Consider the following 13,503-nt stretch of genomic DNA (forward strand, 5'->3'; position numbering starts at 1 on the left):
GCAAAAGGAAGGTGGTTTGACTTGCTCATATGCCATCGTGTGCGGAAGGATTTGCTATCGACGAGTACAACTTTGTAGAGTGCTTTTTTTTCAATACATTTTATGATACACGAGAAAGCCATCATCGCTAGGTGGATTAATCTGGGCTTTTGTGTTTGGAGTATTTGAAACCTCGCCGGAACCAATTTCATGTTGGCAACCTGCAAGTTGCTTCATTCCCAACTGATAGTCAGATAGATCGATGTGTTTAACTCCCACTGTTGCATAATTCTTATTCAAGTATTTTCTTATTTACAGAAAAAAAATTACTTCAAAGACATTTTAGACGAGTCTTTTGAAAAGAACTCTAATTTACTGTTTTTAACAAGGAAAAATAAATACAAATCATAAAATTATTCAAAAGACCGAGTGCGATTTCCTTTATCAATTGCTCTCGGTTTTCCCAATTGATATCATATTATCCATTTCAAAAGAATGTCGAACAGTTTTACACAAAGTATCTGATAAAGAATAAGAACTTTGAATGAGTCATTTATATGTGATGTAAAACCTGACAGAATGTTTGTATATTTTGCAGAGAAGTTTCAACAAGCGATGACCACATGTATTAGTTCAATTAGCTCTGAAGTATGTAGAAGTAGAAATGAATTGCCCCACCACGCCCTAGAATGTGGTCGAAGCAAGAGTGTTATCTTTCAAAATTGAATTGATATCACGTAGCCAACAGTATCAATCAAACTATTTACAATGACTCGTTTGCTTTTCGCTTACGGTTAGGTTTTCTTGGTAAAGGTAGTAATTCCATTTCATAATAGGGAAAATGTCGGCTTTGACAGATTGTGTTCTATTATCAGGTTTTTCTGTTCATCAAACTTGGATTCAAGATGCTTTAATTAAAAAAAGTCAAATTAAGCCACCACTTTTCATACTTCTCAGTAATTGAAACAAATAGTAATTGATTTTTCTTCAGGCACTATTCCTTGTTGAGCAAAATTATGAATTGTGTTTGCTAGAAGTAAAATAATTACTCAATTTTTTCTGCGTTATTTTTCAGATGTTGATTCATTAGTATGATTCGTTAGCCGCGACAATCGAAAGCCGTCCAATACCTAGTATTCGATCGAAAACCCCTTCGAGAAAGTTCATCGGAACACTTATCCATCCATCGACAGATAACACGACGCTGCCATTTCGAAAGCAAAAGCGAGGTAAGTACACCATAAGTGTTCAGCTCAGTGACTACAACACCTGCACCTTAACTTTGTGGAAAACTAAGCAAAACAATCAATCTTGATTGCAGAACGGACATTATTATAGCTGACAGTTGATTTCATCAGTAATTATAAATATAAATAGACGCATGTTTCCACTCAGAAGAACGTACTCTTCTCTAAGCGATAAGGTTGATGCATTGTTTCTATGTTTATTCTCTTCCTATTGGGGTTCATTAGGTCAACGCGGAAAACCCTCTGCTAGTGTGGAACTGTGTGCCGTTATCTGTCCTGGTTGTTGCGTAACGGCGCCCAAGACGAACTTATTGCCTCTACCATGGTAGATGTCGATCGTTATCGCCTTTCTATAACAGCAGCAGCTACTAGTGTCATCTGCGCGATTAACCTTAGGACAAGTGCAGCGAACGAAACCGGATCAGCGACCGAGTAATCTCGGGAGCAGCACCAGAAGGCGACGGAGAGTTAGTTTTATTTCCATTGCGGAAGATTCACATTTTAGTTATAATACGTAAGGGTTTAGTACGTAGAGTCAAACACAAAAATGAGTAGGTTAGTGATAGTAAGTTTAGTATATTTAGCGGTGTCGATAATTACGACCCATTCAGATGATAATTTCTACAGTAGAGGCAACGGCCGAAGTAGCAATCGAATCGATTACCGTGAGGTGTTTAGCTTAAATCGACATCGACGAACTTTGTACGACGATTCATATGACATTGACAACAGACTGAGTAATTTGGCATCGGTGGCGAACAGTCCACGGTCGCTTCGGGCCGTAGACAATCGGAAGCCGGTTTTTGTGAACTGTGAAGGATATGCACCCTCGGTGCAGGAAGAACGCGATCCGGGAACGTACGTAATACAGGTTAATGCTACAGATCCGGATGACCATCAGACGATAGCGTACAGCTTTGTAACAGCTCCAGGCGAGCGACCAAAGTTTCGAATTGATAAAAATACCGGGTTGATCACGACTATTCATCGATTCGACCGAGATGAACCGATTCGAGAAAAAGAAGTTTACATTACGGTTCGGGCTACGGATGATGGGCTGCCGAACTTGGACGATGTCTGTACGTTCAAGGTGACGATCGAAGACATCAATGACAATCCGCCGGTATTCGACAAGACTCGATACGATGAACCCATCACGAAGGACGCCAAAGTGGGATCCAGGGTGGCTTCAATATCTGCCACTGATCTGGATGATGGGGAAAACAGCGTAATCAAGTACGAGATCTTGAAGAAGCAGAGTGATTACAGCCATTTCAGGATAAATGAAAATAATGGTATCATCACGTTGGCGAAGTCAATCGACAAAAGTCCCGGCCAATATTTCCTGGTTTTTGTGAGGGCTTACAACAACGTTCCGGATATGCCGCAGGACGCGGAAGTGGAGGTCAAAATTCCCGTGATTGAATCGAACAAACTGCCGCCGTACTTCACCGAGACGCAACAGCAACCCATTTCCTTGGATGAGAACTTCAGTAACTACAGCGCTCCTTTGGCGACTCTACGAGCGAACTCCCACGTGCCTGGCAAACCAGAGCTGATTTTCGAATTGGTCACCGGTCGTACCGAACAAACTAATAGCCGCAACACCTTCCTTCTGGAACAAAAAGGAGACACTGCCGTAATTTTACTCGGTAAGGCCCTCGACTACGAAACCATTACCGAGTACACATTGACCGTAAGCGTTAAAAACACGCACGATCTCATCGCCCAAAGCATAGTCAAGATTAAAGTGCTGGATGTGAACGACAACATTCCGTACTTCACCGAGGTAACTTCCGGCTGGATTCCGGAAAATGAACCCGCGGGAACTCCCGTCATGCAGGTCCGTGCCTTCGATATGGACGGAACGGCCGCCAATAACATCGTCTCATTCCGATTGGCTGACAATGAAGAATACTTTTCCATCGACTACAAAACGGGCAACATTACTGCGTTGACTATGTTCGATCGTGAAGCCACCGATACGTACCATCTCAAAATCATCGCGGAGGACAACTCTCCGTCGGCACTGTACAACAACGGCAAACCGAACTCCATTTCGCAGACCTTCATCATCAAGATTTCCGACAAGAACGATCATCCGCCCAAGTTCACCAAGGACTACTACATCGCGGAAAAGATCCCCGAGGATGCCAACACCAATACGGTCGTCATCCAAGTGCTGGCACTGGATATAGACACGGCCTCGCAAATCACCTACTCGATCGTATCAGGGAACATCGGCAATGCGTTCAAGATCGACGAAACGACGGGAGCCATTTCGGTGAACAACGAACTAGATTACGAAAACATCACCGAGTATACGCTACAGGTGCGGGCGTTCGACGGCACGTACGACGACAATGCGACGGTTAGCATCAAAGTCGAGAACGTGAACGACAATCTGCCCAAGTTTGCGCAGAACGAGTACAGTTTTGAGATCGACGAGGAGAAGATTATGGACGGTTGTATTGTGACGATTGAGGCGTGGGACCCCGATATTCGGGAACGAACGGATCCGCAGCACATCAAGTTTGCTATTGTCAAGATCGAGCAGAGACCTTTATTGGAGATCGATGATGCGGGATGTTTGAGGCAGAAAGCTCCGCTGGACCGGGATCCTCCGAATGGACACAAGTCTTGGCAGGTGATCATTTCCGCTACGGATGAGGACGGAAGTGGTCGACAATCGACGACAACGGTTAACATTATTCTGAACGACACGAACGATAATCCGCCGTTCCTGACGAACAAGATGCCGGTGGTGTGGTATGAGAATCAAGATCCGGGACGAATTGTGACGTTGACGGCGGATGATTACGACGAGCCGCAGAACGGGCCTCCGTTCCAGTATGGGATTTCGGAGGGTGCTAGCGAAGACATCAAGGTGAAGTTCCGTATCGATAAGGATGTGTTGTATGCGCAGGTGCGGTTCGATAGAGAGCAGCAGAAGGAGTACTTCATTCCGGTGTTGATCACGGATAGCGGAAAGCCGCACCCGTTGAGCAAGGTCAGCATTCTGCACCTGGTGATTGGAGATGTGAACGACAATGAGATGCAGGATGGTGAGAGTAAGATTTTTGTGTACAACTATAAGGGAGAATCGCCGAATGCGGATATTGGGCGGGTGTATGTGGATGATTTGGACGATTGGGATCTGCCGGATAAGACGTTCAACTGGCGCGATGGGTACAGTCCGGACAATTTCGCACTGAATACGGACACGGGAATGATCACAATGCTGCAGGGAACCCGTGGCGGAGATTATGAGTTGTTCTTCACGGTGACGGAGCAGTCTAGTTTCTTCCCAAGGCATTCGGTGTCGGCGAAGGTGCTGGTCACTGTGAAGGAAATTCCTGAGGAGGCGGTGGATAAGAGTGGCTCGATTCGGTTCTACGGAATTACGGCGGAGGAGTTCGTTTCGAGGAGTCCGTCGCTGTCGGTGACACCAAAGGATCGACTGCAGAACAGTATTGCGGAGTTGTTCAACATCAGCCGGGATAATGTTGACGTGTTTACGGTGCTACAGCGGGATAACAATGCTTCGTTGTTGGATGTGCGCTTCTCGGCCCACGGAAGTCCGTACTATGAGCCTGAGCGGTTGAACGGTATCATCGGGTATCATCAGCGTGCGCTGGAGGAGGAGTTCGGATTGAAGATGGTGATGGTCAGCATCGACGAGTGTATTGAGGAGAAGGTTCGGTGTGAATCGTCCTGTAAGAATGTGCTCCATAAGTCGAATGTTCCCATTGCGGTGTATACGAATACGAGCTCGTTCGTTGGGGTTAATGCGTTCGTTCAGGCGGAGTGCGTTTGCGATGCTCCACCGGTGATGGCGGAATGTTTGAACGGTGGAACTCCGTTCAACGACAAGTGCGAGTGCATGGAAGAGTTTGAGGGTCCACACTGCGAGTTAATCTCAATCGGGTTCTACGGACACGGATATGCGATGTATCCTCCGGTGAGTCCCTGCAACATGACCAGGATCAGTATGGAATTGACTCCGCAGCGGGAGGACGGATTGGTAATGTATATAGGACCGTTGAGCTATAATCCTTTGTTACCGGTGCAGGACTTCTTGGCGCTGGAGCTGGTGAAGGGATTGCCAGTGCTACTGTTGGACTACGGAACCGGGACGATTCGTATCGAGCACAAGCATAGGTACCCGCAGGGGCGTCCGTTTACGGTGGAGATTGTGCTGCAACCGCAGACTGTGGAGATGATTGTCGATAACTGCAAGCTGTCGACTTGTATGAGTTTGGATGCTCCCAAGGGTCCGAATGAATCGTTGAACGTGAATGCTCCGCTGCAGTTGGGAGGAGCGGCAGTCAATCTGGAGTCGCTGGGATCGATGTTCAACTGGACGTATGTCCCACAAGGTAAGGGTTTCTCGGGATGCTTACGGAACTTGACAATCAACGATCGGACGTATAATCTGGGAGCTCCGAGTCACGCGAAGAACCACGATCCGGGATGTCATCGGTCGGTGGCAGTTGCTGTATCGTTCGGAATTGATTCAAATTTCTTGATTGCGATCATTGTGTGCATAGCAGTACTGTTGATCTTGCTGTTGGCGGTTGTGGTGCACAAGAAACATCAGGACGGATGGCACGAGAAGGATATGGATGACATTCGGGAGACGATCATCAATTACGAGGAAGAAGGTGGAGGTGAACGGGATGCGGAGTATGATTTGGCGGTGCTACGAGCGCCTCCGATCTACATGGACAAGCCGTACGGAAACGATCTACGACAGAAGGAGGCAAATGAAGTGCCAGACATTGGAGCCTTCTTGACGGACAAGAAGGACGCCTGCGATAGGGACGCCGACGCGTATCCAATCGATGACGTGCGGCATTACGCATACGAAGGAGACGGCAACAGTTCCGGCTCGTTGTCCAGCTTGGCGTCCTGTACGGACGAAGGTGATCTCAAATTCAACTATTTGTCCAACTTTGGACCAAGGTTCCGGAAGTTGGCGGACATGTACGGAGAGGAGCCCTCGGATACGGACTCAAATGTAGACGATGATGAAGGATGGAGGATATGAGGCGACGAAGAGAATAATTATTATATTTGGTTTTGATGGAACTGTTTCATCCGAAGGCGGACCCGAGGTGTGGGATTGTCCAGCTGCCGTGGAAGCCAAAGACTAGTTTTGGGTCGGTTTGAAGTAGGATACGTATACAAAAGGTTATTTTTTGTACAGTTTAGTATTCGCAGAGCGCATAAAGAGAGAAAGCAAAGTGTTAATAAATGAGTGAAATTTTTGAATCCAATCGACGGAACCGAGCAGCGTTGGTAGAATCCCGGGGTATGCTTTTTTTGGATGACTCATAACTTGGTTGTTAGATTGTGTAGGAAGGGGAGGAGTAGGATAGAAGACGAAGACAGCGAACAGAGCGTGAAGCCTAAATACACGTGACCAATCGGTGAGATATTGGTGCGTGTGGGTCGAAGGGAAGTTTCGTTTCGGAAAGCATTTTGGGCTGGTATTCCCAATAAAGTAACATATAGGAAGATAGAGAGAGAAACATTCCTTTGTGTTTTAGCTATGTTTATGCATGCATTTCTCGATGAGTCATTTTTCATTTTAGAAACATGACTCGTCACTTTATTATCTATAAACGGTGTAGGGTTAGTAGCTCGAATTACGCTTTAGTCGTCCATGTCGTCGTGGGGAACAGCAGTGCTCGGAATCGTGGAGTCACGTGTCTATATTTGATTATGAATGACAGCTAAGTCTTCCACCTATAAGCATAAGAAGTTGTGATTGTTGTGACTCTTCACTCGAAGACTGGCGTTTCCCCATTGTAGTTCAAAATTTTAATTGGGTTGTCTGTCAAATATTCATCATAGATTTGCTATCAGCATTAAAGTTGTCTACTGCCACGAAATCGACTAAAGCGCCATTTGACCAAACAAACAACAAGTTTTGAATCGTTCGAGCGTTAAAATAAAATTTGTACATACTTTATCAAAAGACACAGAGATAACCACTGCCTTTGTTTGTCCGCTTATTTGCCCGAAGCGGCAGCAAACAACTCAAACAACACGTATACCACAAAGTATTTAGATGCATTTTCGAACACCTCTGTCTAGCCTGAACTGGACTCGCCCTGGTACAGGAACAATTTATCTACAAAAAGCAACGCTCGTAATGGAAACGAAGAGAGTGGCGACGGAGGAGTAACATAAGAAACAAGCGGAAAGCGATATTCAAAGATCAGACAGCAGAACCGGTCGCACCAATATCTCACGGTCATCATCGCGTTGTATGTAGTCAGGATGTTTGTTTTTATTGCTGTTGTGTGGGTCATTCTCCTTTGTTTCCAAATGCAGACACAGCAAAGTACATTATTGGACGATGGTTAAGCAGCAGGAACGAATCAAACGTGGAATCGAGCAATTTTGAGGAATTTATGTGAAATCTGAATACCCTTGCAAGCTTTATGACTACGTAAAGAGCACCTATGTTTTCGATCCAAACGAATATAACTCGGCAACATTTCAATCTTTTTTGAACATAAATTGAAATTATTATAATAGAAGCATTCTTTTGAAAACTTTCTTTATAAATTTGATAATCAAATAAAGTCACATAAAATTAGTTAATTTGGAGTCATCCACTTTCAGTATGGTTTTGCATCTTTTCGGCAGGCTAAAGAAGGGCCCACCGCCTCTGCTCAACATCAAAAGGTTTCAGTAGAAAAACGTCAAAAACAATACACAGAATACACTATTTTAAACATATATTAGGGATCGTTGGTATCGTTTGTTCATTAAACGTTTTGTAAAAAATCACGAATTTTCATAAATCATGCCGAAGTGATCAATTATTTATAAACATGAAGAAAATATTCACAAAGTTTGCAAATCAGGTGGCATAAAGAAACATTTCCGTTTAATTTTAGTTTATGGTTTACAAATTAGAACCTTTTGTTTGGCCATCGTCACCTCTCAAATTAGAATCATTTGTGTCTACTAAGTCGTAAGTATGGGAAGAGTCAGGGTAAAACTAAAATTCATTAGAGTCATTGGATTTGAACCGAGCATTCAAAACATTTTCATGACCACGGACTGTAAGACTTACTAAGCTTAGATAATGTAAAACAAATCTAAACGCCTATCGTAGTGCTGAGTGAATGGAACCGCGATGCCTTATTCCTAGAAGAAGGATAACACACTGGAAACGATTTAGTCCTTTTTAAAATAATTTAAACAGAATACTATTTTAAACGTAGCAACTTTGTAAGGAAACGGAAATCAAATACCTATTTTTAATTTGATAGTTTATACACAAGAATCGCGCCAAGAACGGGCTTCTTTGAAGCAGCTAACGAATCGATTATTTATAGTCGCGGAACATGTTTTAAAATAAATGGCAAGAAAAGCGCAAAAAATAACTAATAAAACTATTATTGTATGTATTAAGATGTATTTTAGTGCGGCAATTATTAGCAAACGTGACAAAAACAATCAATTTCTCCTCTCGGTTTGTTAGAGAAAGGGAGATGAAATAATGTGATGTGTAAGCGAGTGAGCGAGCGAATGAAACGATTTTATTGCAACCAAGGCAAGGTACGAGAATTTTTGAACTGTTATACATATTTTTACCATAAAAGAACAACTTTACACACGTACATGCAGCATACATATTGGAGTAACCGAGAAGCAACAAACATGTGAACATAATAGGTTTTAGCCAACCACCACCCTACATTATACCGCGCAGGCGGAAATTCGCGCACGAGAGAGGGACAGCAAAACAAAAAAGTGATCTTTAGACGCAAGCAAATCGATTAGACTTAATTTTAATTTATTTAATTCGCGGGGCAGAACGGAAGAAAGAAGACTAAAAGGCCCATTGTACAGTTTGACACGAACCGTTTCGGTAGACACGCATGCCCCGTCACGCGAAAAACTACAAAGCAATGAACGGGTTGATTGGGCCCGCCTGTAGGGATGTTGCGAAGAAGTACGGCATCTGGCCGGATTCAAATCGGGGAGAGGTTTCCTTCCGGTGTTGTGCACAGCATCGTCTTCGTTGTTTCACACAGTAGGCAGCCTAATGTGTTTGTCTCCATATATATCTCTCTCTCACGCAAGTGTAATTCCATTTTTTAAATTAGACTTTTAAAAAGAGATGAAAATAAATGATAAGCGATTAATTAAGCAGTGGTGTCCTGCAAGTTTATGCAGCAATGCAATTGAAGATGACAGCCCTTGAATTAGGTGGCTAGTTGAACGCTTTGGTTTCTGTTGACTGGTGTTGGGTGGTGACCGTTCGAACGAAAAGGTAGGTTTCTACTGTATATGTATTATGGTCTATGATGACTGTTTCCATTCCGTTCTACAGAAAATTTCGGTTTTATGCTATCGTAGTTTCGGCTCTCCGGGCCCTCCTTAGCCTAGCGGTAATATGCGCGGCTATAAAGCAAGACCATGTTGAGGGTGGCTGGGTTCGATTCCTGTCTCGACTTCCCTGGGCATAAAAGTATCATCGTGTTAGTCTCATGAAATACGAATGTAAAAATGGTATTACGCATTGCAAGAAAAATTTGGAATACAGGATAATTCAAAGCGCCTCCAACGAATATTTCCCTGGCAAATGATCAAAGACAGCTATTGTGAAATTTGCAATGTTTTGTTTATATTTATACTTATGACATTTCGTCCTGAATCGTTCGACGCGTAATGAAAAATCCCAAAATAAAAATAATAATATTTTACTGTACAAAAAGCGATGCCTTGCAGAATAGAAAGGAGAAATTCAGTTATATTGAAAGTTTGTGAGTTTTCGGGGCAGCAGGAACTATGTTCAAGTGCATGACAAACCGTCCTTTGGTCACTGCAAGTTGTGGGGATTGTTTAGGATGGGATTGGGTTTGAAAATGAGCTCTGTTCAATTCCTACTAACGAGACCAGTGTTGTAAAATGTCATTTGCATTCGTTTGTATAATTTTCCCAGAACTTTTTCCAGACGGTAGCTATCAATTCATCATGTATGACGAACTTATAGCGCTTGAATGTGCCTACAACTTTGTCTAACAAGGTATTGCTGTAAATATGTAATCTGGGGCGTGGGAGGCAAAATGTCATTCAAATGACATTATGTCAAATGACACGTGACATTTTTGGAGTTTTCACTCTCCAGCCTCAGATGTTATATTTAGAGCAATGTGCCTTTAGACAAAAATGTAGCCCTACTCAAGAGTTATGAGTACATCTAAAATTATGGAATAAATTTGCCTTCTAAAGAAAGTTATGAACAAATTGATCAAATGACATGCAGATGACATTTTACAAGCCTGAACGAGACCATGTGCCACTTAAAATACGATAGCCCAAGTCTTGGTGTTGAGTGGAACTTGACTTGATAGCCCGAACCTGATTCGGCGAGAGGTTGCAGGCCAAATAAGCCGCCTGTAAAACCAACCGATGCGACCTATGGTATACCGCGTGTAAAAACCGACTCCAGCGTTACTCAGCACCTCAACAAAAAAGTATAATCCGTGCTGGTTAGTTTACTCCTCGGCCACTTACTGATTATTATTAATTTTTTTCAAATCTGTGTACGTCAAATCATTGGACTTCATGGCAGCAGATTTGTTGTATGTTCATTCAACGCTCACTATGTATGATTTGTTCTATGCGGGGATTTCCCTCTGCGCGTTATTTCCGCGAAGCCATACAAATTTTTCTTTTTCTCCGTAATAACTTGGCTTAGGAACCTCGCGGTTAATAACTGTGGAAGAGCTAAATGAACACTAAGCAGCGAGGCAGCAATGTCATAGTGGGGGATGTAATGCCAATAAGAAGAAGAAGTTTCGGCTTTAATAGAAATATTCGAGAATGTAACTCTGATTACCAAAACAGCATCGTCATTTGTTTGGCTTACATCTAAACTGATAACACTGAATCAACCATTTGACGCCAGAATACATGGTTCAAAGCCGTATCTCTTTATTCTCGAATGGGCTTCACGCTCGCCAAGTCCTTCTGTATCTGGTCAGTCCACCACGCTTGCTGTGATCCACGCCGCGCCGTCTCGTACCTGCCGGATCGGAAGTGAACACCATCTTTACAGGGTTGCTGTCCGGTATTCTTGCAACATGCCCTGCCCATCGTACCCTTCCTACTTTAGCTACTCTCTGGATGCTGGGTTCGCCATAGAGCTGGGCGAGCTCGTGGTTCATCCTTCGACGCCACACACCGTCTTCTTGCACACTGCCAAAGATGGTCCTAAGCACCCGTCTCTCAAATACTCTGAAAGCTTGCAAGTCCTCTCTGAGTATGGTCAAATTTTCATGTCGGTAGAGAACTACCGGTCGTATGAGCGTTTTGTACGTAACATATTGGTGCGGGTGTGAATCTTTTTTGACCGCAGTTTCTTCTGGAGCTCGTAGTAGGCCCGACTTCCACAGAAGATGCGCCTTCGTATTTCACGACTAACATTAACATCAACCGTTAGCAAGGATCCAAGGTAGACGAATTCCTCGACCACCTCGAAGGTGTCCCCGTCTATAGTAACACTGCTTCCCAGGCGGGTCCAGTCGCGCTCGGTTCCGCCCACTAGCATGTATTTTGTCTTCGATGCATTCACCACCAGTCCAACTTTAGTTGCTTCGCGTTTCAGGCGGATTAGTCTGGTTAGCTTCTTAGTTCTCGTCCATAATTTTCCATGACTCTATACGGTCTATACTGTCGTATACCGCCTTAAAATCGATAAACAGATGATGCGTTATGACCTGATATTCACGGCATTTTTGAAGGATTTGCCGTACAGTAAAGATCTGGTCCGTTGTCGAACGGCCGTCAACGAAGCCGGCTTGGTAACTTCCCACGAACTCATTCACTATTTGTGACGATAGAAGATGATCTGAGATATCACTTTGAAGGTGGCAGTAAAGATGATGATCGCCTCAAAGTTCTCACACTCCAGCTTATAGCCTCACTTGTAGATGGAGCCTATGGCCCCTTCCTTCCACTCTTCCGGTAGCTGCTCAGTTTCCCAGCTTCTGATTACCAGTTTGTGCAGGCAAGTGGCCATCTTTTCCGGGCCCATCTTGATGAGCTCAGCTCCGATACCATCCTTACCAGTTGCTGCTATATTGGTCTTTAGCTGTTGGATGGCATCCTTAACTTCCCTCAAGGTTGGGGCTGGTTAGCTTCCATCGTCCGCTGAACTGACGTAGTCATCTCCTCCGATGCCTTGACTTCCATTGCCCGTACTCTTAGTGCCATTTAATTGTTCCTAGTAGTGCTGCTTCTACCTTTCGATCACCACACATTCGTCTTTCAAGATGATCCCATTCTGATCCTTGCACATCTCGGCTCGCGGCACGAAGCTTTTTTGAGTACGGTACAGCTGTTCCATCTCTTCGCACTCTGCTTCTTCCAAGCGGCGTTTCTTCTCCTGAAAAATTCTGCTGTCTCCGCTTACGTCTATTCATTCTGCCGGGTATCTTCCTTAATGCAGCGTGACCGCCCGCGCTGCGTTCTACTCCTCCAGAGTCTGCACTCTTCGTAGAACCAATTGTTCGGTCGACTTCGTTCCACATATCCGACGTTGTTCGTTAATTGCGTCGTTGCGTCGTTAATGACTGTTTTAAATGTATTCCAGCAGTCCTCAAGATGAGCCCCACCTTACCTTCTTTCGGCAACACTGCCTCGAGATGCTGCGCGTATGCAGTGGCGACATCAGGTTACTTCAGCAGCTCTAGGTCGTACCGCGGCGGCCGTCGGTACCGAACATTGTTGATGACGGATAGTTTTGGGCGTACTATCACCAGATAGTTGTCAAAGTCAATATTGGCGCTTCGATATGACGTCCTGACGTTGATCGGAGAAGTGCCGTCCCTCAGTCAGAACGTGGTCGATTTGTGATTCTGTCTGCAGTGGTGATCTCCAGATGAGTGGGAAGTAGGTGCTGTGAATGGCCACATTCTTGGAGGCGACAAAATCAATTAGTCGTAGACCGTTTTCGTTCGTCAGCCGGTGAGCGCTGAATTTTCCAAAAGTCGGTCTCCTCCTCTTGGCCAATCTGAGCGTTTAAATCTCCTATTATGATTTTGACGTCAAGGCTTGGGCAGCTGTCGTACTCACGTTCCTTATCATCATGCGTCCTTATCATCATCAGTGCTTCCGGAGAGGCTATGGACGTTGTTGAAGTTGAAGAACCGGCCTTTGATCCTCAACCTGCATATTCTCTCACTGATCGGCCACCACCCGATCACGCGCCTTTGCATATCGCCCATGACTATGAAAGCTGTTC

At 44.3% G+C, this 13,503-nt stretch overlaps 1 protein-coding gene across 10 annotated transcripts in view; it reads left to right on the forward strand.

The window, feature by feature from the left end:
• LOC134210738 (DE-cadherin) overlaps window positions 1-9,404 on the forward strand; it is a 45,993-nt gene extending 36,589 nt beyond the window's left edge. For all 10 annotated transcript variants that reach the window (XM_062686977.1, XM_062686981.1, XM_062686985.1 and 7 more), the window contains 2 exons: window positions 1,055-1,208; window positions 1,452-9,404. In XM_062686977.1, coding sequence (XP_062542961.1) covers window positions 1,774-6,276 — 4,503 coding nt within the window. In that variant the 5' untranslated portion in view covers window positions 1,055-1,208; window positions 1,452-1,773 and the 3' untranslated portion in view covers window positions 6,277-9,404. The remainder of the gene's footprint in view (window positions 1-1,054; window positions 1,209-1,451) is intronic.
• The last annotated feature ends 4,099 nt before the right edge of the window (window positions 9,405-13,503 follow it).

The sequence above is a fragment of the Armigeres subalbatus genome, chromosome 2, assembly GCF_024139115.2.
Source record: "Armigeres subalbatus isolate Guangzhou_Male chromosome 2, GZ_Asu_2, whole genome shotgun sequence".
NCBI lineage: Eukaryota > Metazoa > Arthropoda > Insecta > Diptera > Culicidae > Armigeres > Armigeres subalbatus.